The 26,797-nt window shown below is 35.2% G+C and overlaps 1 protein-coding gene across 2 annotated transcripts in view; it reads left to right on the top strand.

The window, feature by feature from the left end:
• Ascc3 (activating signal cointegrator 1 complex subunit 3) overlaps positions 1 to 26,797 on the top strand; it is a 293,022-nt gene that overhangs the window by 161,437 nt on the left and 104,788 nt on the right. For both annotated transcript variants that reach the window (XM_075944106.1, XM_075944115.1), the window contains exons 22-30: positions 3,410 to 3,564; positions 5,893 to 5,991; positions 7,053 to 7,221; positions 9,781 to 10,001; positions 11,957 to 12,042; positions 13,500 to 13,666; positions 14,373 to 14,518; positions 14,641 to 14,761; positions 17,275 to 17,417. In XM_075944106.1, the coding sequence (XP_075800221.1) occupies positions 3,410 to 3,564; positions 5,893 to 5,991; positions 7,053 to 7,221; positions 9,781 to 10,001; positions 11,957 to 12,042; positions 13,500 to 13,666; positions 14,373 to 14,518; positions 14,641 to 14,761; positions 17,275 to 17,417 (1,307 nt within the window). The remainder of the gene's footprint in view (positions 1 to 3,409; positions 3,565 to 5,892; positions 5,992 to 7,052; positions 7,222 to 9,780; positions 10,002 to 11,956; positions 12,043 to 13,499; positions 13,667 to 14,372; positions 14,519 to 14,640; positions 14,762 to 17,274; positions 17,418 to 26,797) is intronic.

Below are 26,797 nucleotides of genomic sequence, written 5' to 3'. Positions count from 1 at the left end.
CCCATGTTTTACTGAGTATTTTTGCATCAATGTTCATGAGGGAGATTGGTATGTAATTCTCTTTATTAGTTGTTTCTTTGTGTGGTGTGGGTATCATGGGAACTAAAGCCTCATAAAAAGAGTTTGGCAATGATCTTTCTTCTCTATTGTGTGTAACAATTTGAGGAATATTGGTATTAGCTCTTCTTTGAAATTCTGGTAGAATTCTGTGCTGAAATTACCTCACCCTGGGCTTTATTTCTCTTATATTTCCTTAGGGGTTATGGGTCTATTTAAATTGTTCATCTGGTCTTGATTTAATTTTGGCATTTGTTACCTTTCCAGAAAATTGTCCATTTCTTTTAGATTTTCCCATTTTGTGGTGTATAGGTTTTCTAAGTATTACCTAATGATTTTCTGGATTTCTTAAGTGCCTGTTATGTCCCCCCTTTTGATTAGTTTGGATAAGGGTTTGTCTATCTTAATTTTCTCAAAGAACCAGCTCTTTGTTTCATTGATTCATTTTCTTTGTTTCTATTTTATTGGTTTCAGCCTTCAATTTAATTATTTCCTGTCATCTACTATTCCTGGGTGAATATGCAGCTGAAGATTGGATCCTGTTTTTATATCCATTCTGTTAGCCTGTGTATTTTTATAGGTAAATTGAGTCCATTGATATTAAGAATAATGACCAGTGATTATTGATTCCTGTTATTTTTCGGTGGTAGTGTTTGTGTGTTTTCCTTCTTTGGGGTTTGCTGGTATGATGTTATTTGTTGCCTGTGTTTTTTGTGGATGCAGCTAACTTCCTTGGGTTGGAGTTTTCTTTCTAGTACTTTCTATAAGACTTGGTTTATGGATAGATATTGTTTAAATCTATTTTTTGTCATGGAATATCTTTTTCTCTGCCTGTGGTGATTGAAGCTTTGTTGGGAATCCTTGGTCTCTTAATGTCTGCAGCACATCTGTCCAGGACCTTCTGGCCTTCATGTTTCCATTGAGAAGTAGTGTGTAATTCTGATTGGTCTGTCTTTACATATTCCTTGGCCTTTTTCCTTTGCAGTTCTTAATACTCTTTCTTTATTTTGTGTTTTTACTGTTTTGATTATAATATGCCACAGGGGAACTTTTTTTCTTCTTTTGGTCCAGTCTGTTTGGTATTCTATAAGCTTCTTGTACCTTCATAGACATGTCCTTTAGGTTGGGAAAGTTTTCCTCTATGACTTTGTTGAATACCTTTTCTGTGTCTTCAAGCTGGACTACTTCTTCTATCCCTATTATTCTTAGGTTTGGCTTTTTATAGTGTCCCAAATTTCCTTGATGTTCTGTGTTAAGAATTTGTTGGATTTAACATTTTCTTTAACCGATTAATCTAGTTCCTATATTGTATTTTCTCTTCCATCTCATATATTCTGTTGGTTGTGCTTGCATCTGTAGTTCCTGTTTATTTACCTAGGTTTTCCATTTCCAGAATTCCTCAATTTGTGTTTTCTTTATTGTCTCTATTTCAGTTTCCAAGTCTTGAACTGTTTTTACTGTTTGCTTCACCTGGTTGGTTGTTTTCTCTTAACTTTCTTTAAGAGATGTATTGATTTCTTCCAATTTTCTGTTTGTCTTGGGGCCTAGTGCCTAGAGACTGGGCTGTCCATTCCTTTAAGGGGATTTTTTATTTCTTCTTTAAGGGTCTCTATCATCTTCATAAAGTTGTATTTAAGGTCATTTTCTTCTGCTGTTTCTGGGTTTGAATGTTTAGATCATTGGGTTCTGGTGTTGTCATGTTCTTGTACATTCTTGAATATATTCTTGCATTGGCACCTACCTATCTCTTCCTCCAATTGGTGCAGGCAATGTCTTTGCCTCTTGATCCAATCCTTGTGGTTGATGACCATGTCTCAGTGATCCTTTCTTGGACTGATCATTGCAGTTGCTGTCTGTGCCTCAGGAAGACGCTGAGTTCTCAGGGCATGGGTGGGTTTGCGGTGGAGTGGGATTTGTAGATTACAGGTCCATTAAATGTGAGGGAGGGCTGTTGGAATAGCCTGCCTTCTTTCTTACAGATGGTTTGCCTGCTGGCTGCCCAGTGCAGTTAAGCAGTTAAGGCAGGTGGGGGAGGGGTTTTGCCCTAGGGCCTAGGTCTTGGTATGAGGGGGGGGGGCTAGTCTTGATACACTGTGTGCAGTAGGAGTCTGGCCTCAGAGAGCCACTCAGGTCTCAAGGGATGGGGAAATTTGGTGGTAGAATGGAATTTATAGATTATAGGGTTTTCTGTGGGCGGGGGAGGGTGTTGGAGCAGCCTATCAGCAGGAGGCTTTCCTGCTTGCCAGCTAGTGAAGCTGAAGCAGGTGGGGGAAGGGCCTGGGTGGGGCCTAGCGCTTTGAGATTGGGCTCTCCATCTGGGTAGCTGGTCACCCACCTGTTAGAGCGACTGTGCCTCAAAGAGCCACTGAGCTCGCGGGGGGGGGGGGGGGGGGGGGGGGGGGGTGAATAAACTTGGTGGTAGAGTAGAACTTGTAAATTACAGGGTCCAATAAAGGAACAGCCTATCAGCAGGACACTTCCCACTGGCTGACTAGTACTACTGAGGAGGGTGTTGGAGGGGCCCGGGTTTGCCCCAGGGTCCTAGGGCCTAGAGACTGGGTGGTACTGCTGGAGTGCTGGTCACTCACCTCTTGGTCTACTCAGCAGTTGCAATCTGTCAAAAGATGTATTTTTAAATAAAGGCCATCAACTTTAATTTCCAATTTGATCAAGTTGAAACATATTGACATATAAATGTGTGCCCTTCAAAAAAATCTCTATGGAAGAGTTAAGATAAAAGTAATCTTGATTATAAAAAATGTAATTTAGTTCTACTTGCTTAAACTAGTTTGTCACATTTGTCTAGTTATATTTATTTTGTAATAATATCTGACTTCCATTCATATCTTTATTGTAGAATCTGCTTACTTATGAAAATAAGCATAAGTAGTTAGTGTATTCTGATAGACTGTAATTTATATTTTGATTTTGTTTTCTAGAATAGTATATGGATGAATGAATCGTTTAATTTTCCTGAAATATTTCCTTAGTTGTATAAAGTTCTGATAAAGACTGTGAATAAATTAATGACTATTTTCACAAAGTACTTCATAACTCCATACTATGTTATAAACTAAGAGAGAAAGAAGTGGGTCCCTTTATAGTTTTTCAAATAGCTCAGCAATTTTCAGAACCTATTAATATCTAAATAAACCCTGATACTGGTTTTCTAAGCTATGAATTGCTAATTCAAGTTAACTATTACAAAATATTCAAACATGTCAGGTCAAGAATGTCAGCTATTTTACATAACAAATCATAAAGCAGGCAATAAAATCACCATCTCTGAAATCTCATTTACAAGTCAGATTATGTGGGGCACATTCTTTTCTATGTGATGCTTTCCTTTCAGGTCACATTTTGCATCATGTGAATATTGGACTGAAGGTTAAACAGTGTGTTCATCAGATTCCTTCTGTTACGATGGAAGCTTCCATTCAGCCCATCACGCGGACTGTCCTCCGAGTATCTCTGAATATCCACCCGGATTTCTCTTGGAATGATCAGGTAGAGCTGGAAATATCTAAATTCATGTTATACCTAGGTGTCTGTACTGCAAGTTCTCCAAACCTTATATCTATCCCAAAGGCACAGAGAAAACCTTTATATATATATGGTCTTCACTGACAGCATTGTAGTAGTAGTTATTCTTATTTTTAAGAAAATGTGGTATATTGATGTGTCAGCCAATGAGATCTTCCAGCGTCCACTGAATTAACAGTTACAACATTGAACTGAATGAGTCAGTAGATTGCGCTCTGTAAAATGGGCCACACTGGCCGTGTTCTTCCGTATTATCCATGTTATCATTTCGACATCCATACTGTCAGTTTGGCCACTAATTTGATATTCTGTTTGCTAACAGAGACATTTTTAAATCTTGTAATCTGTAAACTTACCATTATTTCCCTTTTAAAAAATTAGGCTAGTCGGAAGAATACTCTACATTTTCTTCCATGTTACCCGTTTGATAGATTCTTTTTCCTAGTATCAAAGTCTAGCATTGGCTATAATTAATAGTTTTTTTTTCTTTTCTATGTTTCTGAATATGTAGTATTTATATACATAACTCTTTTTCAAAATGTCTTTCCTTGGTTCCTGTCATGGTTACTTCAGTTTTTATCTTCATTTGTTATTTCCTGCTTTAAAACCATATGTATTAAATTCTAACATTAATATTGAGGTTGTAGCATGATTGGTGGTATTTGTTGTTCTTAATGCCATCCCTGTGGCCACATGAAACAGGTGTGCTGGTATATCCTGCAGTCCCAGCACCCAGAGGGAGCTCAGCCCCATGAGGTTCAGGCCAGCCTGGGTTACGAAAGAGTCTTTCAAGGCAAAATAGGGGTAAACTCATACATAAAGATCTACTCTGAATCACCTTGCCATTCAATCAGCATTCCTTGAACTAATTTATGTGTTAGAAATTGTATCTATAAAAGTAAGTCAGAATCTCCCCACTGAGAAGAGGCCCCTAGGGGAAGGAAAGTCACTCAGTAGTTGTAGTAATCTCAAGTACCTGTGCGTACCCCACATAGTTCCTATTAGAGTTACTTTTATTCAGCCATGTTTTGTAGGATCACCTACATATGTTGCTAATCCCATGTGCAATTGCTTTAACGTGCTCAGACTTCTGAGTCTTATAATTTCCTAATCTACAAATACTAATAATAAACTATTATAATGTTCTCAGAATTTCTCTGAGGAACAAGTGGTGATAATATAAATTTACTTTAATATTTCTCTAAAGAAAGAATTTTATACAAAATATAAATATTTTATATTTAGTTATATTTAAAATATAATATATATTTAAATAGTTATATATATTTAAAATATATGTATTTATATAGTTAGCTGTTAAAAATCATGTTTGAAATTTTAAATTTTAGGCCTGTTTGTGAAATGAATTAAATTTTACTGTTTCAGTTATCTTCTACTAAAATCCATAATAACCCTCCAGGGAACACTCTCAGGTAGAATGTTATGGTCTTAAATTGGAGAACTGAACTTGCCCCCATTTGAAGGAAGGAAGACAGTGTATTTTCCTGTGCAACAAAGGTCCACAGGTGTTCTACATGCCTCAGAATGTTTCAGGCTTCTAGTTAATCACACCATTCAGAATGTTTCAGGCTTCTAGTTAATCACACCATTCAGGGTCCAGATATTTTTATTCAGCCCTACTTTGCTGACATTGTTGAGTTCTTACCAAAAGTTTCAGATTTCCCTTTTCAAATTTAATTGTTTAATTTGAGCAAGGAAATATATCCCTACACCCTCAGCCTAGAGCACAGGTTTAGCTCAAAATTTTTTGTGGGTTTCTCCTTTACCTGCTGTCAGAATAATTCCACGAACTGTCGATCTTACGAAAATCAGCTTTGTCCCAGGTGATGTGGCCACTTAGGTGAAAAATGAACATGGAGCCTTGTAAGGAGAAAGGAGCAGCCTGAAATGAATGAACAAAATATGGCTTATTAATCCAGTGAAATATTAACTGACAATAATTGGAGTGAAGTACTGGTACATAATGAATCAGATTAAAAAGCCAGTCATAAAAGTCCACAGAGTACAATTCCATTTATACAAAATATTCAGAAATGGCAATCTATAGTGAATAGCTATAGCTTATAAATACATTTGTATTTTTCTGGAGGTGATGAAATGTTCTAAAATTAGATTGTGGCTATAGTTGTGAAGCTTTGTAAATATGTTAAATTGCCTTTCATATGTTAAATAAGTAAACAAATGGCCTTTATAATAACGAAGTTGCTGAAGAGAGGAATAGCTGTGGAGTGTATAAACAGCCTGTCTTAAACTGTAATACTACTTTTCTAGGTCCATGGGACAGTTGGGGAACCCTGGTGGATTTGGGTAGAAGATCCTACAAATGACCATATTTATCATTCAGAGTACTTTTTAGCTCTTAAAAAACAGGTAAATACATATTTCTCTGACTTTTCCCTATTTTACTGCCATGAAGAGAAAATATAAACTAACATTTTCTACTATTATTTTCTTTCTAAATGATATCCATTAAGGCTTTATTTATTATTATTTCTGCCTCTTTTAAAGGAAGACAGTGAATGTGTGCTTTTGGTAAATCATCATGATGATTGTTTGAGAACTTTAATTACAATTTTGGTCATCTGTTAAGTAAGTCATGGCTTCCAGGTTGTGAAATATGGAATGTAGATGAAATAAGTAATAATTAGGTGTTGTATGCGTACAATATAGTAAGAAGATTGACACACCTAGTGAAAATTCTTTATAAATTGCCAATAAAAGACTTAGGTCAGCCCTGAAAAATAACTACAAGTAGTATTATACAGACTGAGCAGGTTGTAACTTACGTGTTTAGGAACATTTTACACATACATGCAACACCAACTGATGAAAAGAGGCCATGAACTTGAAAGAAAACAAGGGGTAAATGATGTTAATTATATTATAATCTCAAAAGGTAATTGAAACAACTTTTTAAAGGCTTAGTTCTTGCCATGTAGTTGATGCTTTGCTAGTAGTTTCACTTTTTATCAAAGGGAAAAGGGAAGCTTAAGCTGATAAATCTTGTAAGGGCATCAGATTTGTTTTTGTTGACGTTGCTTTTCTATTAAACATTTATTATACTCAATTGTGGTATTTCTCTATGGTACTCATAGAACTTAAACATTATGTAAATATTAGTATAGCAGTTAGAATTTTACAAATAAAGTTAAGTAATTGAGTGAATAATGTTTGCATAATTCTGATAAACAAATCAAAGTTATACCTATCAATGCATACTAAATAGCACACAATAAATATAAACGTCACCTAAGAGTATATCAAGTTCTTAAAGGAATCACACAAAATGATGCTGAATTACCTAAGCATCTCGGCCTCTTATAATCCAGTGTGCTTTATTGTCAGTGTATCTTGTGTAGTAGGTACTGCTTTCTTAACAACAGCCTAATGTAGGAGAAGACATATTTACTTGAGGCTTTATTTCACACTAGGTTATTAATAAAGAACCTCAACTTCTGGTATTTACAATCCCTATTTTTGAGCCTTTGCCCTCTCAGTACTACATTCGAGCAGTGTCTGATAGATGGCTAGGAGCTGAGGCCGTTTGCATTATCAACTTTCAGCATCTGATTCTACCAGAGAGACATCCTCCTCATACAGGTAAAGTGGCTAACTAATTTGAATCATTACCTTCCCCAAAATGACTGTTTTGTTTAGTGTTGAAACGTATTGTTGCTTGTGTTATTCTTTATGAAAATTCAAACTATTTGATAATACAGTTTAGAAAGAGAGTTTTCAGAGAAAATTGTTTGTATTTATATTGGGCAAAGTTTAAGATAGTCCCCTGAATTTTGAGTTAAAAAAGCATTAAAGTGGGCCAGTTTTGATGGACTTAGTAAGGATGGAACTACTCTGCTGCTTTCTCCATTTATATAGCTGTAATTTCTTCATGTGTGCTTACTGTCTTATTTAGCTGTGCTTACTATGTGTTTTTTGAAACATGTGAGACACTATTCCAACGGTTTTAGATGTTTTTGTATTCTCAGATCAGGTAGGACAATATGTATGCTAAATTATCATTTTTTTTATTCTGGACTTTTCTTTGTCCCATTGATGTTCTTCAATATCTGAAATGTTTTAATACTAAGGCATCATGGATTTTGTTTGTTTTGTTTTATTCTGGAGGGAATTTATAAATACCCACAGTGACTGTGTGGAACCTTCATATCAACTCCCTCCCATATTTTAGCTTTATGGCAACTAACGGCAACACATCCTGAAAGGTTTCTCATTGTTGTCTTTTTTAAAATTCTATTTTATATTTTTATAAGGTGAACTAATACATTCTTATATTGGTTTATAAAAGCTAGAAATATGTATGCATGGATATTTATGACAATAATTTCAAGTACTTCATAAAATCTATTTCAAAATTTTTCTGAGTCTTTTAAATTAACCAGTACATTATTTTTCCTTCTCTTTTAAAATAAATAATTGAGGACTATTGAATTCCAGATATTTTTATTTAATAGACCACTAAAAAGTCTTAATTTTATTTTTTTATAATTATTCAAGATGAAAACTTTCACAATTAAATGCTAATTATGATTTTTTAATTTACTCACTACTTCCCAGTCCTGTAGAAAATGAAAGAAAAGGCTTTAATATGACTAATTGTTGACATTTGGTCAAACGTATTCCTTATTTATTATGTTGTTTACCTCAAGAATGTCCTTATACTGTAGCTCAGTTGCTCTTTGATTCTTGACAAAAGAGAATGATTGGTCAAAACAAAAAGATAGAGATATGATAGTATCAGTACCATAATCTGCTCACAGAAGTTGAACTTTCTGACATTTCTGTTTCATCTTTAATTGTATATACAATCCAGAGTTTTATAATAAGATATATGAAATATTTTGTGTTTTAAAGTACATTCTGACGTTAGTGTGTTTCTTTAACTAAAATGCTTTATTTTATAGTACATTATCATTGTATTTTAATGATCAGTTATTTCACAGTTAAACAACCGAGCAGACATCAATCTGTGTATGTAATATCTTATTATGACTACATTTTCAAAACCAAAAATTTAACATCATGATATCTCAATTGATATTCAATGTGTACAGAATAATTTAGTAACCCCAGGATATATTTTGCTCAATGTACATATAAGCACATCATTGAGTTTAAATCAATTAAGTATAGTCACTGAAGTATCTGCACTGAACATTGACAATAATTGCCCATTGATCATGCATAATAATTATTTTCTACTCATTGTTAAAACTTATCTGTGCCTTGTTTGACATAGCAAATGTTGAGTTTCTTCCTCTCTCCCTTCTTGATTTAGAGTTTTTCAGAAAATTGAATGACATAGAAAACATATACTCAGCTCTTGGCTAACCTTGCGGTAGAGACAAGCAGTAGGCAAGGATTAGCTTTTTGACTTTTAAGTAGACCTTTTAATAAGAAAATAAATCACATGTTGCATTTTGAAACCATACAGTAAAGATCTATTCAGAGTACTGTCCTCTTGCTGAACTTTTAAATTCAACCTACCAACCTAACTTAAACTTCACCTGTGTACCAGTCTTGACAGAAATACCAGTGTTTTAACTGATAGATTTGTTAAAAAAAAGGTAGGAAAATATGAAGTCTTGGTTCGTAGGGGTATGTATTGATAGGTGAAACTTCCTCTCTAAATAGTTTTAATTTCTAATTCCTTAGTCTCTAGTCATTATGATGAAAGACTAAATCTGCTTTCTTTGAAGGTTTTCTTGGGGCAAATTTTGTTCTTCCCAGTTATTCTCTACATTACAGTTTTCTTAAGTTCCCCATAGCTGTGGCAATAGTTTACTCAGCAGCTTTGCATGGCCAGTGTTTAACAGATCAAAATTTGTGAGTGAATGTTACAGTACTGAAGTTTGTAGGTGGTATTTTGTTTTGTTTACGCATTAAGGCGGATCTAGTTTTGTTTTGTAATATGAATGCTCTCATGAAGTTGGATATTCAAGTTTTATTCTATTTAATAGAGAAAGATCCAGTTGCTTCATAGGAACTTTGCAGAAGAGCATTCAGTATGTTCCTATGATGTGGTGAAGGACATAAAGATGTAATTGCTGTATAAAAATGAAGGATTATTTGAAATATGGTGTCCAGTGCTGTACATAGTATTGTTGGTGATTTTATAGCAGTACCACTCATGTTTTTCAGAACTGTTGGACCTTCAGCCTTTACCAGTCACAGCTTTGGGGTGCAAAGCATATGAAGCTCTATATAATTTCAGCCACTTCAACCCAGTCCAGACACAGATATTCCACACACTGTATCACACGGACTGTAATGTCCTGCTTGGAGCTCCCACTGGATCAGGAAAGACGGTTGCAGCTGAACTAGCCATTTTCAGAGTCTTCAACAAGTATCCCACTTCAAAGGTCTGTTCAAAGAGTCGTATGTTGACAGTCAATCCAAAAAGACAGTTCTTAGTCTCAGAACTAGAAAGTTCTAAATGTACTGTCAGGACCCAGAGAGAATATTTCCTGGCAGAAACTTTCCAAAGGGAACACATCAGTGTTAAAATAATTTCCTTGACAAAAATATAATAATAATAATAATAATAATAATTTTCCTTGAATTTGGAGCCCTTTAGTTGAATATTTCCTTTGTTATACCTGCAACTCATTGGAAAGATACCTGATTTATAGCCATGTTCATAAATACACAGCAACCTACAATCAAATCCTTCAGATATGATGGAAGTGCTACTGTTTTAAGAATAATTTGACTATATAAAGGATATAAGGAGAGGTAGTACATTGTTCTGAATGCTATGATATTGTTAATTTTCTCTCATTATTTATTTTTAATAAACTTTGTCATTGAGATATGCAATGTGATGTTCCAATGTGCATATTCATTATGAAGTGATTACTGCCATCAAGATGATGTACATATCCATATTTTCAAATAGTTGCTCTGTGATAAGAACACTTAATATCTAGTCTTAGGAAATTTCAAGTATTTAGCATAGCAATTTGAACTTTACTTCCCAGACTGTCATAATGTCCTCAGAATTTATATATTCTGCATAAATGAAACATACACTTTGAGCAGTATCTCCCTTTTCCTTACTCCTGTCCCTTATAACTGTAGCATGAATTTTAATTGTTATTAGTAATAAAAACCAAGTCAGATCTAAGGGTTAATGCTAAAGATCAGAGAAGCAGAGAGTTCCTTTACCTCTACCAATGCGCAGACCAAAGAGCAATCCAGTTCTCAGACTGTATATCCTATCTGCATCTGTCTCCACTAAACTTCAGACTGCACTGAGCTCCTGTCTCCTCCTGCCTTATATTTTTCTCTCCACCAGCCACATCACTCCTGTCTCCACCTCCCTAGTGTGTGGGATCCCCAGTGCTGAAATCACCTTTGTGTGAGCTTTGTTTCTCTTTTAGACAGATTGAATCTTGTGTAGACCAGGGTGGCCTTTAACTACAGAGATCTCTCTGCCTCTCTCTCCTGAGTCACCTGGGATTAAAGGTGTGTGCCTCCACTCCCTGGCCTTTAGTGGCTTAGCTCTGCACTCTGATCTTCATTCTTCTCAGCTTCCCTGAAATCAGCAATCTGAAACTAGAAAAATTGAAAAGAAAAAGAGGGAGTATATGGAAATTTCTTGACACTGATCTTGTCAGTTCTGTTCCTTTGTGTGTGTGTGTCTGTGTATGTCTGTGTATGTTTATGTATGTATAGTCTTTAGGGTTAAATCTTCCTTTTTGGGGGGTTTTCCAATTAAGTGCCTTTTCTTTATTGCATAACTTTATTCTCCTGTTTTTAATCTGTTAGGTGTTTATTCACCCATAAAGAACACAGTGCACACTAGAACAGCTCAACTAAATTGCAAGATGTTGAAATGAAGATTGGGACATATAACACTTTGTATTTTGTTTAGATTATCAAAGACAAGTTTGTGGTATTTTTCAAAAAGTAAAACAGCTAAAATGTATAGCTAGCATTGATTTGCACTAAACTTAAGCAGCTAATTTCTCTTCTAAATGTCAAAATTAATGAATGTTCTCAGGTATTTCATGAAGATTCTATACAAAATATAGGAAAATTAGAGTTCCAATGATTAGAAAGTCTTGAATAGTGCACTATTTTATAATTGCTTGCATTATTTTAGATTGCAGTATCATAAAATATCTGATTTTTTTAAATGCCTTAGAAATGTGTCTTTGTTTTTTTGATAGGATGTATCTAGTTGTTTTGTTTTGTATAAGTAAAGTTAATTGTGTTTCCTTTATTAATTTAACATTGTGGTGTTCATTGTTTATTTTGACAAAGTTTCTATTTCTTATTTTCATGAGTCCTTTTGTCTCTGTTCCCTTTTTAGGCAGTGTATATTGCTCCCCTAAAAGCTCTAGTACGGGAAAGGATGGATGATTGGAAAATTAGAATAGAAGAAAAACTTGGTAAAAAGTAAGTTCTTACTTTGATTCAAAATAGGCTTTTAATAGTATAAGTAGACTACCAGATTTAGAAGTTGCATAAAACTACTTGATGTTTTCAGTGATTTTCATAATTTTTATTCAAAACTCAACCATTACTAGAATTATATCAATATTCTAATTCTTTTTAAGTATAAAATGTAGTCATTTAGATACCTAATATGAATACTGTCATTTTATCTTCAAAAACATTTCTTATATAACTTCCTCAATGAAAAAAACATCTTTGAAAAACATTATTTTGTGTTAATATTTTAACGTTTGACATGACTGTTTATTACAGTATTGTTTATCAGCAAGACTGCAGACAGCTTGATTGTTCCATAATATACTTCCAAGTAAATAATGGTACAATTGCAAAATGTAAAATTTTGTATATCTCCACAAAAGATTGGCTGCTATGTACTGAAGGGAACTCTAGAGGGACTGTTGTTAAAAACAGAGAGAGAGAAGCAAACTGTCCCACCTCTTCTCTGAAGCAAATGACTCTAGGAATGGACTATTAGCGACTGCTCACTATAATTTCTTCAGCCCTGGATGTATTACATATTCCACATAATATGTAGCATGTAAAACTGAAAACATTAAAGAAGTAAATAGGTGCTCTGGGAACGTTATCATTAAAGGACCAAACCTTTTCCCCATAGTTCTCCTTTCTCAGTCTGAATCTAGATATGCAAATTGTGAGTAATTACTGAAAATGTGGAATTTGCCTCCAGATTTGGCTTTGTGTTCTGTAACTCTTCTATGCTTTGCTGGGTATCTTCCTTTTTCACTATAAAGCTGAGAGCCTCTGAGAAAGGTGGCCTTTAGTTATCCTTCCTGACCTTGTTTATATCACACTTTGTTTGAAGTTTTCTATGTTAACTATAGAAAATTTCAGTCTAAGAAAAAATTAAGTGAAGCTTGCAAATAATTCTGCTCTTAGTTGCTGCCCTAACAAAATAAAACTTTCTAACCAAATAGGTTTAAAAGTAGCAGAGAGAGAGTATTGCAGGTTCATCCTTGGCCACATACTAAGTTCAGCTTTAACATGAACTGCGTAAGATTCTATCTCAAAAAGCAAAAAACGAAAAGGGGGAGGGGAGGAATTAATGAATAATAGGTCTGTCTGTCGGTTTCACTATGCAGACAAGGAGATAATCATTGAGTTTTATAAAATAAATAACAGACAGATTGCTGTACATGTAATTCAGCAAAGCTTAATGCTTAAATACATATAGATTGCATATATTGATTTGAATTTATATGTGCTTATGTATTTTTTATTGTTTGGCTTACTGCATTCATGCAATTTTCACATTTCAGAAAATTTCAAGTGAAAGGGAATTGAGTAGTTTTAACTACTATAAGACTTTGTTTCAAAAGAGAGAGTTTTTAGTCTGTCCAAAGTTATGTTTACTGGGGATCAATTTTATTTCTCTCCAGAGTTATTGAATTGACAGGGGATGTGACTCCAGACATGAAATCCATTGCTCAGGCTGACCTTATTGTCACTACACCAGAAAAGTGGGATGGAGTCAGTCGAAGCTGGCAGAATAGGAACTACGTTCAGCAGGTTACCATTCTCATCATAGATGAGATCCATCTGCTTGGTAGGTACAACTCAAGTAAAAATAGAATTTTATAAAACTTGACACTCTTCTATTAATGTAATTTTATTGACAAATAATTGTATATTTTCTTGGTGTATAATGAGATGTTTTATTTATATACAGTGTGTAACGATTAAATTGTGTTAAGGTATTTGTCACTAACTATATAACTGATAGATCCCTTGGACTTATTCCTTCTGTCTAACTGCAGCTAAGTACCTTTCCAACATCTCAGGTTTCCTGTCCTCTACCAAACCACTCCCACACCCTGGCAAACTGTTTCCTTGAAGGGTTTTTTTTTGTTGTTTTGATTCTACATAGATCATGCAATTTTGTCTCAGTCCATGGTCATTTCTCTTAGCATAATGTCTTCTGGTTCATCTTTGATGTAAATGCCAAGACTTCATTCTTTTTATTGTTTTATAATATTCAGTTGTTTGCAGCATTTACTTTATTCATCTCTAAGTGGACATTTAGCCATTATTTGGTTATTGTGGATAATAATATAATGGATGCAGAAGTACACATAACTCTTTGACATACTGATCCCAATTCCTTTGAATGTCTGTGCAAATGTAAGGTTGCTTATTCATACAGTAGTTTCCTTCCCCCCACTTTTTAAAGAAATTTTTGTGTTCTGACTTTGTGCCTGCAACAGCCAACATGAATTAACAAATAAATAATATTCATTATTCTTTATTCTTAGGGGAAGAGAGAGGACCAGTTCTAGAAGTTATTGTATCTCGAACAAACTTTATCTCATCACACACAGAGAGGCCTGTTAGAATAGTCGGATTGTCCACTGCACTAGCTAATGCCAGAGACCTTGCTGACTGGCTCAACATTAAGCAGGTATGAGGAAGAGTGACAGATTAGTTACTCAGGAACAGTTGTTTATGCTTAACTTTATTATATAATTATAATGCATCCTTCAGTGTAAAAACTGTAACTGGTTTCTTTTTATGTTTACCCAGATGGGTTTGTTCAACTTCCGACCATCAGTTCGCCCAGTTCCTCTGGAAGTCCACATTCAAGGTTTCCCGGGTCAGCATTACTGCCCACGCATGGCTAGTATGAACAAGCCTGCATTTCAGGGTAAGCATCTGATTATTGGAATATGGTAATGAGCATTCTCTCTAGATAGTAGCTTTTAAATACATTCTATATCGTTTCAGTTTCTATCAAAGAATGATAATGGTCCCACAGGTAAAAACAATCAAAAGCTATCTACATCACCCACTGAGGAACATTAATACGTGTTAAATTGTATATGGAAAATTAAAGGTATTTCATAGATAAAAATAACTTCACAACAGAATAAGATATGTATTTTAGGAAGTAGATGTTTAATATTAGTACCCAAGGTGTTGTTTGTTAAGTAATAGCTTAAACATAATAAATAAGAGTAATAAATTTTCAAAATCATGATTTTAACTTTTAACAGAAAATATAGAACTTGCACAATTCAGTAGCCAGAGTATCAGTTCCATAGTTAACACTACTACTGCCTTTGCTGAAGACAAGAGCCTCAATTCCCAGCACCTCATATCAGATTTCATATCCATTATATCTAGTTCCAGGTCATCCAGTGCCTCTTGCCTCTGCAGGTTCCTAGCATTCACGTGATGTGCACACAACATACGTGTAGGCAAACACTCAAACATAAAAATAAATAAATCTTAATTTAAAATAACTTGGACAATTCATTACTTCTTAAAATTCTGTTGGTTTCATGTTTGTTTTTCATTTTTCCTTTTTTAACAAGTTAGGCAAATAGGAGAAGCATAGGAATAATACTCCAGTTTTATTGAAACATGTTTTATTTAGACTATAGAAGGAATATTTATTGTATCAATTAAAAGAAAGCTCCAAAATAAATTCTCTCCAGTATACCACTGTTGATGGTGAGGTGGCGACTTTTTAGCTGCTGCAATTAGCCTATGACAGAAGCCCAGTATTGATTGTGGGCTGGAGACCCATCTTGGCAGTTCAGATTATTTACACCTCCGCAGAAGCATTGTACAAAATCACTAATGAACAATAAATCTGCCATGAGCTGCACAGCCACACCTGTTCTTGCAGCAGTAAAACACATTAAAGGTTGAGGTTTAGAAAAGAAACAGATCATTCATGATTATCTATATAAATGATACCAGTATTGTAGGAGTATGTGTTTAAACATTGTATTTCTAAGGTGATTTATAACAGATTTATCATTTATATTTTTAGTATTCTAATAAATGGTGAATGAAAAAATAAATAAAAAGAAATGAGTTTATTTTTCATGGTATCTATTACAGAAATTGCTTTTATCTGTATAGAAAATGGCTGCATGCCATTACAGAAAAGGAAGCATTTGCATTGTGTAAATAGTAAGTCAGCAGTAAAGACCTGAAGTATTAGTTGTTAGGTATGAAATCACTTCAACCCTATCCTTATTAATTATTTGTCATCCCTATACTGAATCCTAGACTTCTTTGATTTTGGAAATGGGATTTGTGCTAGCCTAACTTCTGTTGTGGTATATAGTCAAGTACATGGTTACATTTCCATTTGAAAACTGATTTTTGGCCTGTAGAACAGGTTCTGCAGCTCATAGTTCAAAGAAGAAATCTAAACAAGGGGGAAGTTTTTCTTATAAAATGTTAAATATATTGATTTTAATTCTTTAATTAGCTTATAAGGTGTTACACATCATTATAACATTTTGAATAAAGTTAGTTTTAGTGACTTTCTTCCCTACCTTCAACCCCTCTCACTGTTTTGAAAGAGCTGCTTAAGTAACAATTCTTCTTCTGCCATTTTGCCACTGTTTTAAAAAATAAACAAATCTCACTTGCAGGTAATCCAGATGGTTTATGTGCCACATTAAGTATTTCTTTAAAAATGTAATTATTCTTTCTTTATTGTTGGTACCAAGGCTTCGAAGTGCCCTTTTCTTCTGTGCACCGAGTTGCCATGCCCTTCTCAGATACACATCAGGCGCTTAATCTCTAATGTACTCTCCTCCTTTGAAGCCTCACACATGTATTTCAGAAGTCAGAAGGAAACTTTCTTCTCATTTATCAGTTATTTATTTTATCTTAATTTTTCATCTACTGATAACAGTAATAGTAGAATGTGTGTGTGTGTGTGTGTGTGTGTGTGTGTGTGTGTGTGTGTGTGTGTGTGTGTTGTCGTTGTTGTTTCTTGGGCTTTTTCATAATTTGTCAGAGCTTGCTTGAACTCTTTAGATCTCAGACTGTTTACCTCTCATATCACTTAAACAAGCAGCGGTGTCTTGGAAACAAACAGAAGAATAGAGAGAACTCAACGTAAGACTCTATGTCTATGTATAGCTTAGTGAAGAATCTCAGCATTTTAGTGCCTCCTTCCTTGGCATGACCTTGGGTGTGATGAGTAACTCTTCCCTGTACTAGGCAGTATTCTGTAGAACTGTGGTCGGCATCATCCCTTTCCTGTCATTTTTCCCAGTGTCCTGTCAGACTCCTCTACTACTTGAAATAATAATTAATTTCCTGACCAAATTAAGAATTTACATGAACTATATTGGTTTTCATGTGCATCTGTTAAGTGGCTTAATATTTTATTCCCACAACTTTCCACAGCAATTAGAAGTCATTCTCCAGCCAAGCCTGTTTTGATATTTGTCTCATCAAGACGTCAAACTCGACTTACTGCTTTAGAGTTGATAGCTTTTCTGGCTACTGAAGAGGACCCAAAACAGTGGTTGAATATGGATGAACAAGAGGTAAGTTGCTTTTTCAAATTCATACTGTACTGTGATAGGAGTTGTGTACTTAATTATATTTAGTTTAATTCTATAATAAAAATAACAGGAAAGAAGGAGTACAGTATTGTGCTACGTTTATACAACCTTATTAATATTTGCATACATATCCTCAGGTATTCCAAGTAAAACACTTACTTTGCAGATCTATGATCATTCCCTTTATTTAATATCATAATGATTAATATTTTATATTCAACTATGTTTTCAAAAGTTTTAGTATTTCTTGCCCTTACATAACTTAAAATCAATTTTGTTAAATTAACTTTAGAAAAATGTATAACATGATCCTTGTTTATAGCTTAGTTAGTAAATACTAATCAGTATAGTAAACTTTAAAACTACCTTTACATTTTTAAATAATTACAATTTGTCCCTGTACTGTTTTATTTCACTATGTACCTATTCCATAGTTTTTTCTTCATATAATTAAATAATCGAGTTTCTTTATTGCACTTTATTCCTGTTAGAATTATTTTCTCAGACCATAGTTGCTGCTTTTCTTATGCTGCTAATTGATTTCTCAAGTACCTATGCTGATTGAAGTGGTCAGCCTTGGTGTAGGAGTCCACATATTTTTAATTGAGTAACACTATGAATAAAAGGTTATCCTCTTTTTAATCTACACTTTGATTTTTGTAGATGAACATGTTTTCATATATTTATTCATTAGTTCCGTTTTTCTTTTCTGTGGTCTTTTTTATCTTTTTCAGTATATCCTAAAGATTTGTTGAGCCTTAAAATTAGGTGGAAATACCTATATGCAACTTCATATTACTAACTGTTCCTACATGTGTGTATGTCAGTATGTATATATGCTAATCTACTCCTTAATTATTTTTGCTTGTCTTTTTATCTTTTACAAATTAAAGGTTTTCCTTTCAAATTATATAGTCTGTGTAATATGGTCCTTGTTGTCCCTTCTCTGTTTCATAGATTTAATTCATAATGACTTTTCTTTTTAATATTTTTCCAGTTTTAAAAATATTTTCTGAGACAGAATTATGATGAAGACTGAAGAAATAGGTTACCTAATTGTTGTATTATCATCTCTTATTCCCCCTCCCATTTCCTCTTTTTGTGGTCATAGCCTGAAGAACAGTGTTTCAAACCCATCAATTTAGTTTGAACAAATTAGAAATTTCTGCCTTTCTGTAGCATGAATAATAAAAACTCTGAGACAGATATAGGGGTTAAAACTGAAGATCAAAGGCGCAGAGCAGTAAACCACTAGAGAGCCCTTTTACCTTTACCAATTCTCAGATCGAAGGGGTGATCCTATGTAAAGGTAGCACTGTGTCTCAACCAAACCTCCGCCTCCACACTCCAGTGAGTTCCTGTCTTTCCCCCTTTATATTCCTCTCTCCGCCCAGCCATATCATTCCTTTTTCCACCCCCCCTAGTGCTAGGATTAAAGAAATGTGACTCCCAAACACTGGGATTAAAGCTGTGTGCCACTACTCCCTGAGCTATATGGCTTAGCTTTGCACTCTGATCTTCAGGTAAGCTTTATTTATTAAAATACATAAAAATATCACTACACCTTTCGTTTTCTTGTGGCCATCTAGAGTTACTGTCTGTTGGATACAATGTATATGCTATCATAAGCTAGTATTTCAAAGTGTTCTAAGTTTCACAGATAATTTTATCTTTAGGATTTCATCATTACTTTCTTAAATTTGGTTATATGTATATACTGTACAGTATAACTTAATGTCTAAATAATTTTATTCTGTGTTACTCAATTGTTGTGTCTAAAGAAAGTTGTTGAAAGGAGCTGAGGGCTGCATTCCGCCACCCAGCTCCTGCCACCCGAAATAATTACACGGACACTGTATTCTTTTAAACACTGCTTGGCCCATTAGTCTGTAAGGGCTAATTCTCATATCCCTATCAACCCATCTCTAATAATCTGTGTAGCATCAGTCTTACCAGGAAGATTCTAGCCTATGTCCATCCTGCGTCGGAGCTGCTCGGGAGAGAGGAGCCTGGCATCTGTCTGAGGCATCTGCCCCAGAGAGCAGAGCTATGGAGTCTGAGCTCACTTCCTCTTCCTCCCAGCATTCTGTTCTGCCTACTCCACCCACCTAAGGGATGGCCTATCAAAATGGGCCAAGGCAGTTTGTTTATTACCAATGACCTTCCTCCATCAGAAAGTGGATATTATTTGGAAAGTATTATATTAAGCAAGGTGACTAAGACTCAGAAAGATAAAAATGCATGTTCTCTCTTTTTTAAGATCCTAGTTTATCCTGTTTATACGTATACATTATATGGGAGGAGGTTATGAATATAGGGATAGCCTTTCTAATGAAAGGAGATCTATTTCAAGAAGAGACAAAAGACCTGTTGAGGAAGGAGTGTTTTATGGAGGAGGAGTATGAGAAGGGAGAACCAACAAATTTTGTTTGAAGATGTCATAGGAAATCTAATACTGTTGGTGTTTATTTTTAAGAAATTTCTACAACAGTATCACAATTTAGGAGGCAAATGCTAAAAATAGGTAAATTACCTATTTATAGTTTAGTATATGAAGAATATAATATCTATTTCATCTTAATTTTATTTCTCTTTTGTTTTGTCTCTAAAAAATGTTCCTAATTGAAACATTTCTTTGAAGTCAGAGTATAAAGTACATACATACCTACTGAACACACTTTAGGGTGTGTGCTCAAAGTACATTGCTCTGCATTTAGCACATATGTGATTCACATTGTTTTAAAATGTGAACCTCATGTGTTCATCCTTGCTAGAGTGCACTTCTTTTATTTATTTGTTCTAATTATGATATCTGTGGAAGTCTGTATAGCTCAGCTATTGTGGAGAATTGTGTTGTTTCAGTAAGCACAAAAATTTATCACTATTGATAAGTGGAATCCATAACATTTGCTTGCGTGGTTTGTTTGTTTGTTTGCTGGTAAAATTATGACAACTGGTAATTTTTTATTTCTACATGTTTGGTCACATTCAGTCTGTGTCAATCCAGGAAGGCCTTGCTTCATCACAAAAACATAACAAACAAAAATTTTAAATAAAGTTTTCATTGAGTTTGCATTTAGTTTACTGTGTGTGTGTGTGTTCAATTTGAGTATACCAAAACCTACAAAAGTGGGTTTAGCTATGTGATTATACCTAAACCCACATAAGCAGGTGTTTCTGTTATGGTACAGCCAGATAATTAAATTAAATGCCTTAATTAGAGTTTATATTGCTGTGATAAGCTACCATAATCAAAAGCAACTTGGGAATTTAAGGATTTATTTTATCTTACAACTCAGGCCAAAGTCCCATCACTGAGGGGAGTGAGAGTAGGTACTCTAGGCAGGAACTGAACTAGAAGCCAAGAGGAATGCTGCTTACTGGCTTGCTTCTTGTGACTTGCTCAGCCTGCTTTCTTATACAATTTAGGACCATCTACCCAGGGATTGAACCATCTGCCCTGGGCTGCCACCCCCTCATATCAACTATTAATCAAGAAAATGCACTAAACACTTGCCTCCAGATAATCTAATGGAGACATTTCTCTATTGAAGTTTCTCTTGTCAGATGTACTCTAGATATATCCTGTGTAAAGGTGGCATAAAACCAACTCTAGATTTATAATGTCTGTAGAGGATGCATTCTGGGATGAAATGTTAGTGTCATATATCATTAATGCTCTTTGTGCAGTATTTAGTGTCTTGTGACAGGACATGGGTAACTAACACTAGGAGAAAGCTGAATAAACATGGTAGTTATCTTGGCAACTGAAGGGGACTCTGTTGCTGACATAGGCAGCCTTCAAATCATTCTGCAGCTGAAGAACTACTTTCTAGGTATCTGGGGAAGAGGCAATAGTGAAAGCAAAGCAAAAGAATCAGCGCATCAAGAGATAACTCATGAAAGACTCATGAGTTAAATTTCTTAGCAGAGGCAAAGGAGTAATTTAATATCTTAATCCAGTATTAACTGAAAGGAAAGTGTTAAGATGTAGGAAAACAACTCCAAGTATATTTTTCCTATAAAACTATACTGCAGCTAGAAACCCCAAAGTAGTATCCTTTGGATTTGCCAGTAGGAAGCCTTTTACATGATTTCTAGAGTTTCTGGGAATAAAGCTACTTAGTCACTTGGATTCTCACTGAGAGCATCCACTTCTTCTAGCCTCAAATTTTCACCAAGTCTTTGCACTATTCTCTCAGACTTCATGACAAACAGAAAATTTTGATTGCCTGAGTTTTAATCTGTGACATATGTCAGGAAAAGAGGATTTATTTTTGGCTGATGTTAGAGGAGTTATAGAAAGTGATACTGGCTGTCCAGAGTAGTACAGGTCCAATGTATAGTTCTTCTAAATTAATTAATTTGGTGTTTTCCCCATTGGCTACATTTAAAAAAAAAAAAACTTCCAAACAACATACATTTTTATCAAATAATCAAAACATCTTTCTTTGCATGTCTCCAGAGGGACAACTCAACTAAAACTTCCATCTTGGGCAGCAGTTAACATAAAGACCTACGTTTCTTGATCTCTTTGTGGCTTCTGTTGTTGGTAACCTGTTCTTTTGCCGAGCTGGAGTTAGAATTCAGGGTCTTGTCCACGTTCTCTGCACCAGGTACACCCCTGCCCATACAGTCCTACTGCAGTCCCTTCTCAGTATTCTCTACTGTATTAGCTCCCTTGCTGCTGCAAAATAGCTGATAAAAACAACTTTAAGACAGGAAGACTTTAAGAATATAGTCCATCATGGCACGGAAGGCGTGGTCACAGGATTTGAGGTACCTGGTCACATGAGTCTGTAGTTAGGAAACTGAACTTCCTTTTATCTAGTCCAGGGTCTCAGTTATGGAATTATGCCGCCCACATTTGGGTTGGCTCTTACTTGTTGAATTAAACCTTTCTGGAAATGCCCTCAGACACATATAGAGAAATATTTTTCTGGCAATACTAAATTTATTCAAGTTCATAGTGAAAAGTAAACATTAGCCAGTAGACTAAACTAAAAAAGTCACAGTTAATATATTACATTCAGTAGTAAAGAATAGTAAGAAGGGAGAGAAATGAAATTACTTAGAAATCTATTGATACATATGTGAGGTAGCAGCTAAGCAAGGGTAGGGAACAAACTGTTTCTATTTGCCACTCTTCCAAGCCAAAAATACATTTATTATTTATTTGCTCTACCATGTGTCACTTGGACATGTTTTCCAACAAGCTGCTAAGCTAATCTAGAGTCCCCAAAATACATAGCCATAAGAGGCTGGCAGCTAGATTTGTATGTATGCTTAATTCATAAAGTTATAAAGCCTTTGATTAATTTTTTAAATAGAGTGGAAAGTTTGGGTGTACCTAAAATTTTCTCCCTTGTTATATAATAATATAACAGCCTAATTTCATCAAAATCAGTTGCCTAAATGATAATAACCACATTTTGCTTTTCCATCAAGTAGAATGGAAACATCAAATACCCTGTGTAGATATTTCAGTTACTGTTATTTCTAAGCAAATTACTAATCTTGTAGATATTAGCTCTCCAAACCAGCAAAGCTAAGAAGTCACGAGGAATAGAAAAAAAACATAATGATGTTTATTTGCTGAGATTTTAGAAAGTATGCAGCCCTTGGCCACTTGGCTCTTGGAACATGGTTCTAGCAGTGTAAGAACAGAACCATTAATTTTCAGTAGTGCACAGCAAAATATAGGACTTCATCAAAATGAGAAGCGAAGCATGATCATCTCAGTGCAGAGAAAATATATGATAAAATGAACGAAGGTATAGAAGAAACATGCCTCATATTTATGGCTTTTCTTGGGCATTGTTAACAGACATTTCATCTCAGAGAGGACACTGCCCACATACTGGGTAAATGGTCCCATCCAGGTCTAGATTTAGTGGACTATTGAGTTTAATGGGATTAATCCCATGGGTGTGTTTGAGGTGTTACGTAAAGAAATTATGCTCCCCAAAATCCTATTCCATGAAAGCTGATGACTCACAAAGGCTGCATCCTAGGAGCTCCTGTTTAGCTATAGACAGCTCTGCCCATAAGTCTACTGTCCATCCCACTTGTTTATACCCTTGAGTAGGGTAGTAAATCACAGGATCCCTAAGACATAGGTTTTGTTTACTTCCTGAGCCAGAAAGGAATGTTTCAATTCTAGGAGAACATGTATAACACCTCAGTATAATAAAGTACATTGATGATAAGTAATCCACTAGCATTGTATTGAATAAAGCTGAATGACCTCTCTAACATCTGCTAATAAGACATGGATGAGCACTTTCACCAAACATTGCTATAAGACCTGCCATAAGCAGCTAGTCCTGTTGGCCAATGACATGGGGAGAAAATATTTTAAATTCCAACAAAAACTGTTAGAAAAATAATGAATGAATTCAGCAGACTTTGTAGATTCAAATGAATGCAGAAGCCACTAGTATTACTTTTTCCCAGTTGTGAATTATTTGAAATATAAATCAAAAAAGTGGTCTCATTTTATAAGATCTACAAAACAGTGATGATGATGACGATGATGATGATGATGATGATGATGATGATGATGATGATGATGAAATGCCTAAGAGTAAATTTAGCTAATAAGGCAATAAGACCTTTGCATTACAGATTAGTAGACATTAATTAAAGAAATTTGAAGAGAATACAAAAATGAGGAAGGGCAACGTGTACTCAAATTGAGAGCCAATGTTGACAGACTCTCCATACTACCTGTTACGAATTGATCAGAAATGTCCTCCCACGGGCATGTGTTTTGAACACTTGGTGTACATTTTATGGTATTATTTTAAGGCTGTGGAGCATTTAGGAGCTGGGGCCTGACTGAAATAAAAAAGGATCCTGGAGACAGGTCCCACCACAAGTCTTGGCTTGGTTACTCTGCTTTCTCGTTTAGAGACCCATGAGGCCTCCAGTCTTTCCCCACTGTGGTGAAGAAAAGTCACTGTGACACTGCTGACTCCAGTTGTCCATCAGGTATTCTGTCATAAAAATTAGCACAGTACCAGAAGAGAAGTCCAGCATGATGTCTATCAATGTACTAGTGTTGTTTGCCTCTGAACTAGAAAATACCATTGTGTAGTAATAATAGGAGCGGCGGGGCTGCTTCCCCGGCACCCTGGCCGCCTGCTAGCTTATGCCCCGAAAAAACAACACACAAACTGGATTCATTTAAACACTGCTTGGCCCATTAACTCTAGCCCTTACAGGCTAATTCTCACATCCCAATCAACCCATCTCTAGTAATCTGAGTAGCATCAGTCTTACCGGGAAATATTCAGCATGTCTGACCTGGCAGCTTGCTTCATGGCATCTGGCTCTGAGAGGAGCTGCATGATTTCTGACCTCACTTCCTCTTCCTCCCAGCATTTTGTTCTGTTTACTCCACCCACCTATGTTTTTACCTACCAGGGCCAAGGCAGTTTATTTAACCAATGACCTTCCTTCATCAATTCAAAGCTGTAGTGATAAGCATAATATTGGCATTAAAAGCTGACCATAGAGTAAAGAGCCTGGACACTCTGATGCATAAACCATTTGTTTCTTGACAAAGGTGGTAAGGTTTAGGAAGCTAGGTGTGGTGGCATATGCCTTTAATTCCAGCACTCAGGAGGCAAATACAGGCAAACTCTGTGAGTTCAAGGCCAGCCTGATCTACATAGCAAGTTCTAGGCCAGCCAAGGCTACATAGCAAGACCCATGTAGAAAAAGAAAGAGAAGAGGAAGGAAGGGAGGAAAGAAAGAAGGAAAGAACTAATGCACATAGGATTTCTGAGGCTCTAGATTATCCTCAATATCAGAAAAGCAACACAGAGAGGAAGGAATTGGGAAGGAGAGAAAGAATGATGACATACCTGTGTCACAGCATGTAGGAAGCTATTGAACAGCAGAACAGACACATTAGAGAAAGGACAGTTTTTACATACCTCTCTCTTATTTGTTCTAATCCAAAATTGCTTAAAGGCACAATAAAGAAAACTCAGCAGAATACAGAGATAGCCTTACAGATTAACGGAAATGGGATTGCTGTCCAGAATATGATTTTCAAAACTAAGAAAAAGAACTGAGGATTAAAACAGCAAACAGCCCAATAAAAATGGTCAGTGGATTTAAACACATTTCTCAAGAAAGCATATATGTGCCAGGTTTAGAGAAATGTTCAGTATCACTAATTATCAAGTGTAAATCAAAATCACAATTGCTTCCCATTATGCCAGTAATAATGGTACAGGTCAGAAAGACTACTGATAGGAAGTTTGTGCAAAGCTACAGACACACCAGTAAGTTGGTTAACTTTTGTTTTAAATACTGTGGAGGGGCAATTGTTTATAAGGTCAGTGCTTTTGTAGTTTTGTGTCTCGTAAAATTCCTGGATTTTACTAATTAACATTCCAGTGGGGATAAATGATAACAAGCAAATAAGTTAATATATGGTGATTCTCATAGGAAAAATAATAAGCATGGGAGATGAGAATGTTCATTATTGGATATTACACAGTAATCAAGGCAGAAGGGCCTCTGACAAGATAGACTCTGAGCACAGTTGGAAAGGACAGGGAGCAAACCAAGCACATAGCTAAGGCAGCAGCAGTTCATGATAATAGAGGGTATAAGGAACACCAATTACATATATACGTTTTTTTACATTTTTTCTGTTTTTCTTGTGTATATATTCACATTTTTGCATGTGTTTGAATATATGTGCATATAGAGGCCCAAAATTGGTGCCAAGAATCATCCTAAAATGCTCTGTGACTTTATTCATTGAGGGAGGGTCTGTCTCTCAGTCAAACCTAGAGCTCACCAATATGGCAGCTTGCTCTGGGGATTCGTATCGCCACCTTCTGAGGATGAAATTACAAGTGATTTGTCATGGCCAGCCAGTCTGTATACATAGGTTCTGGGAATCCAAACGCCAATCCATATACTTGAGTAGCACATTCTTTAGCCACTAAGCCATTTCGACAGATCTTTCTTTCACTTTTTGAGAACATTTTGTTAATTCTGGAACAACAACATAGAACTTAGTAGGGATGGTGGTATAAGGCCTCCTAATACCTTGGTGGCGGTGGCAACAGAAAGATATATTTAGTTTTAATAATAAGACTTTATGATAGATGAAAGATAGAAAAAGTAATCAAGAATGGCACTCTGGTTGTTAAATCAGATCATAATAATGCTAAGTAATGAAACAGCAAAAGAAATTCTGAGAAATAAAAAATGGGATAAAGGGAGAAGGGTATTTGAACTTAAAAGTTATATTTGACATGTTTTTTGGTATGCCTAAGACTTTCAAGTAGAAATTACAAAGTGATTAAATGTAAGAGGTCTGTCAAACCTACTTC

This window comes from Microtus pennsylvanicus, chromosome 1 (assembly GCF_037038515.1).
Source record: "Microtus pennsylvanicus isolate mMicPen1 chromosome 1, mMicPen1.hap1, whole genome shotgun sequence".
NCBI lineage: Eukaryota > Metazoa > Chordata > Mammalia > Rodentia > Cricetidae > Microtus > Microtus pennsylvanicus.
The sequence above is the reverse complement of the archived record's forward strand: the minus strand, read 5'-3'. Positions and strand labels throughout refer to the sequence as shown.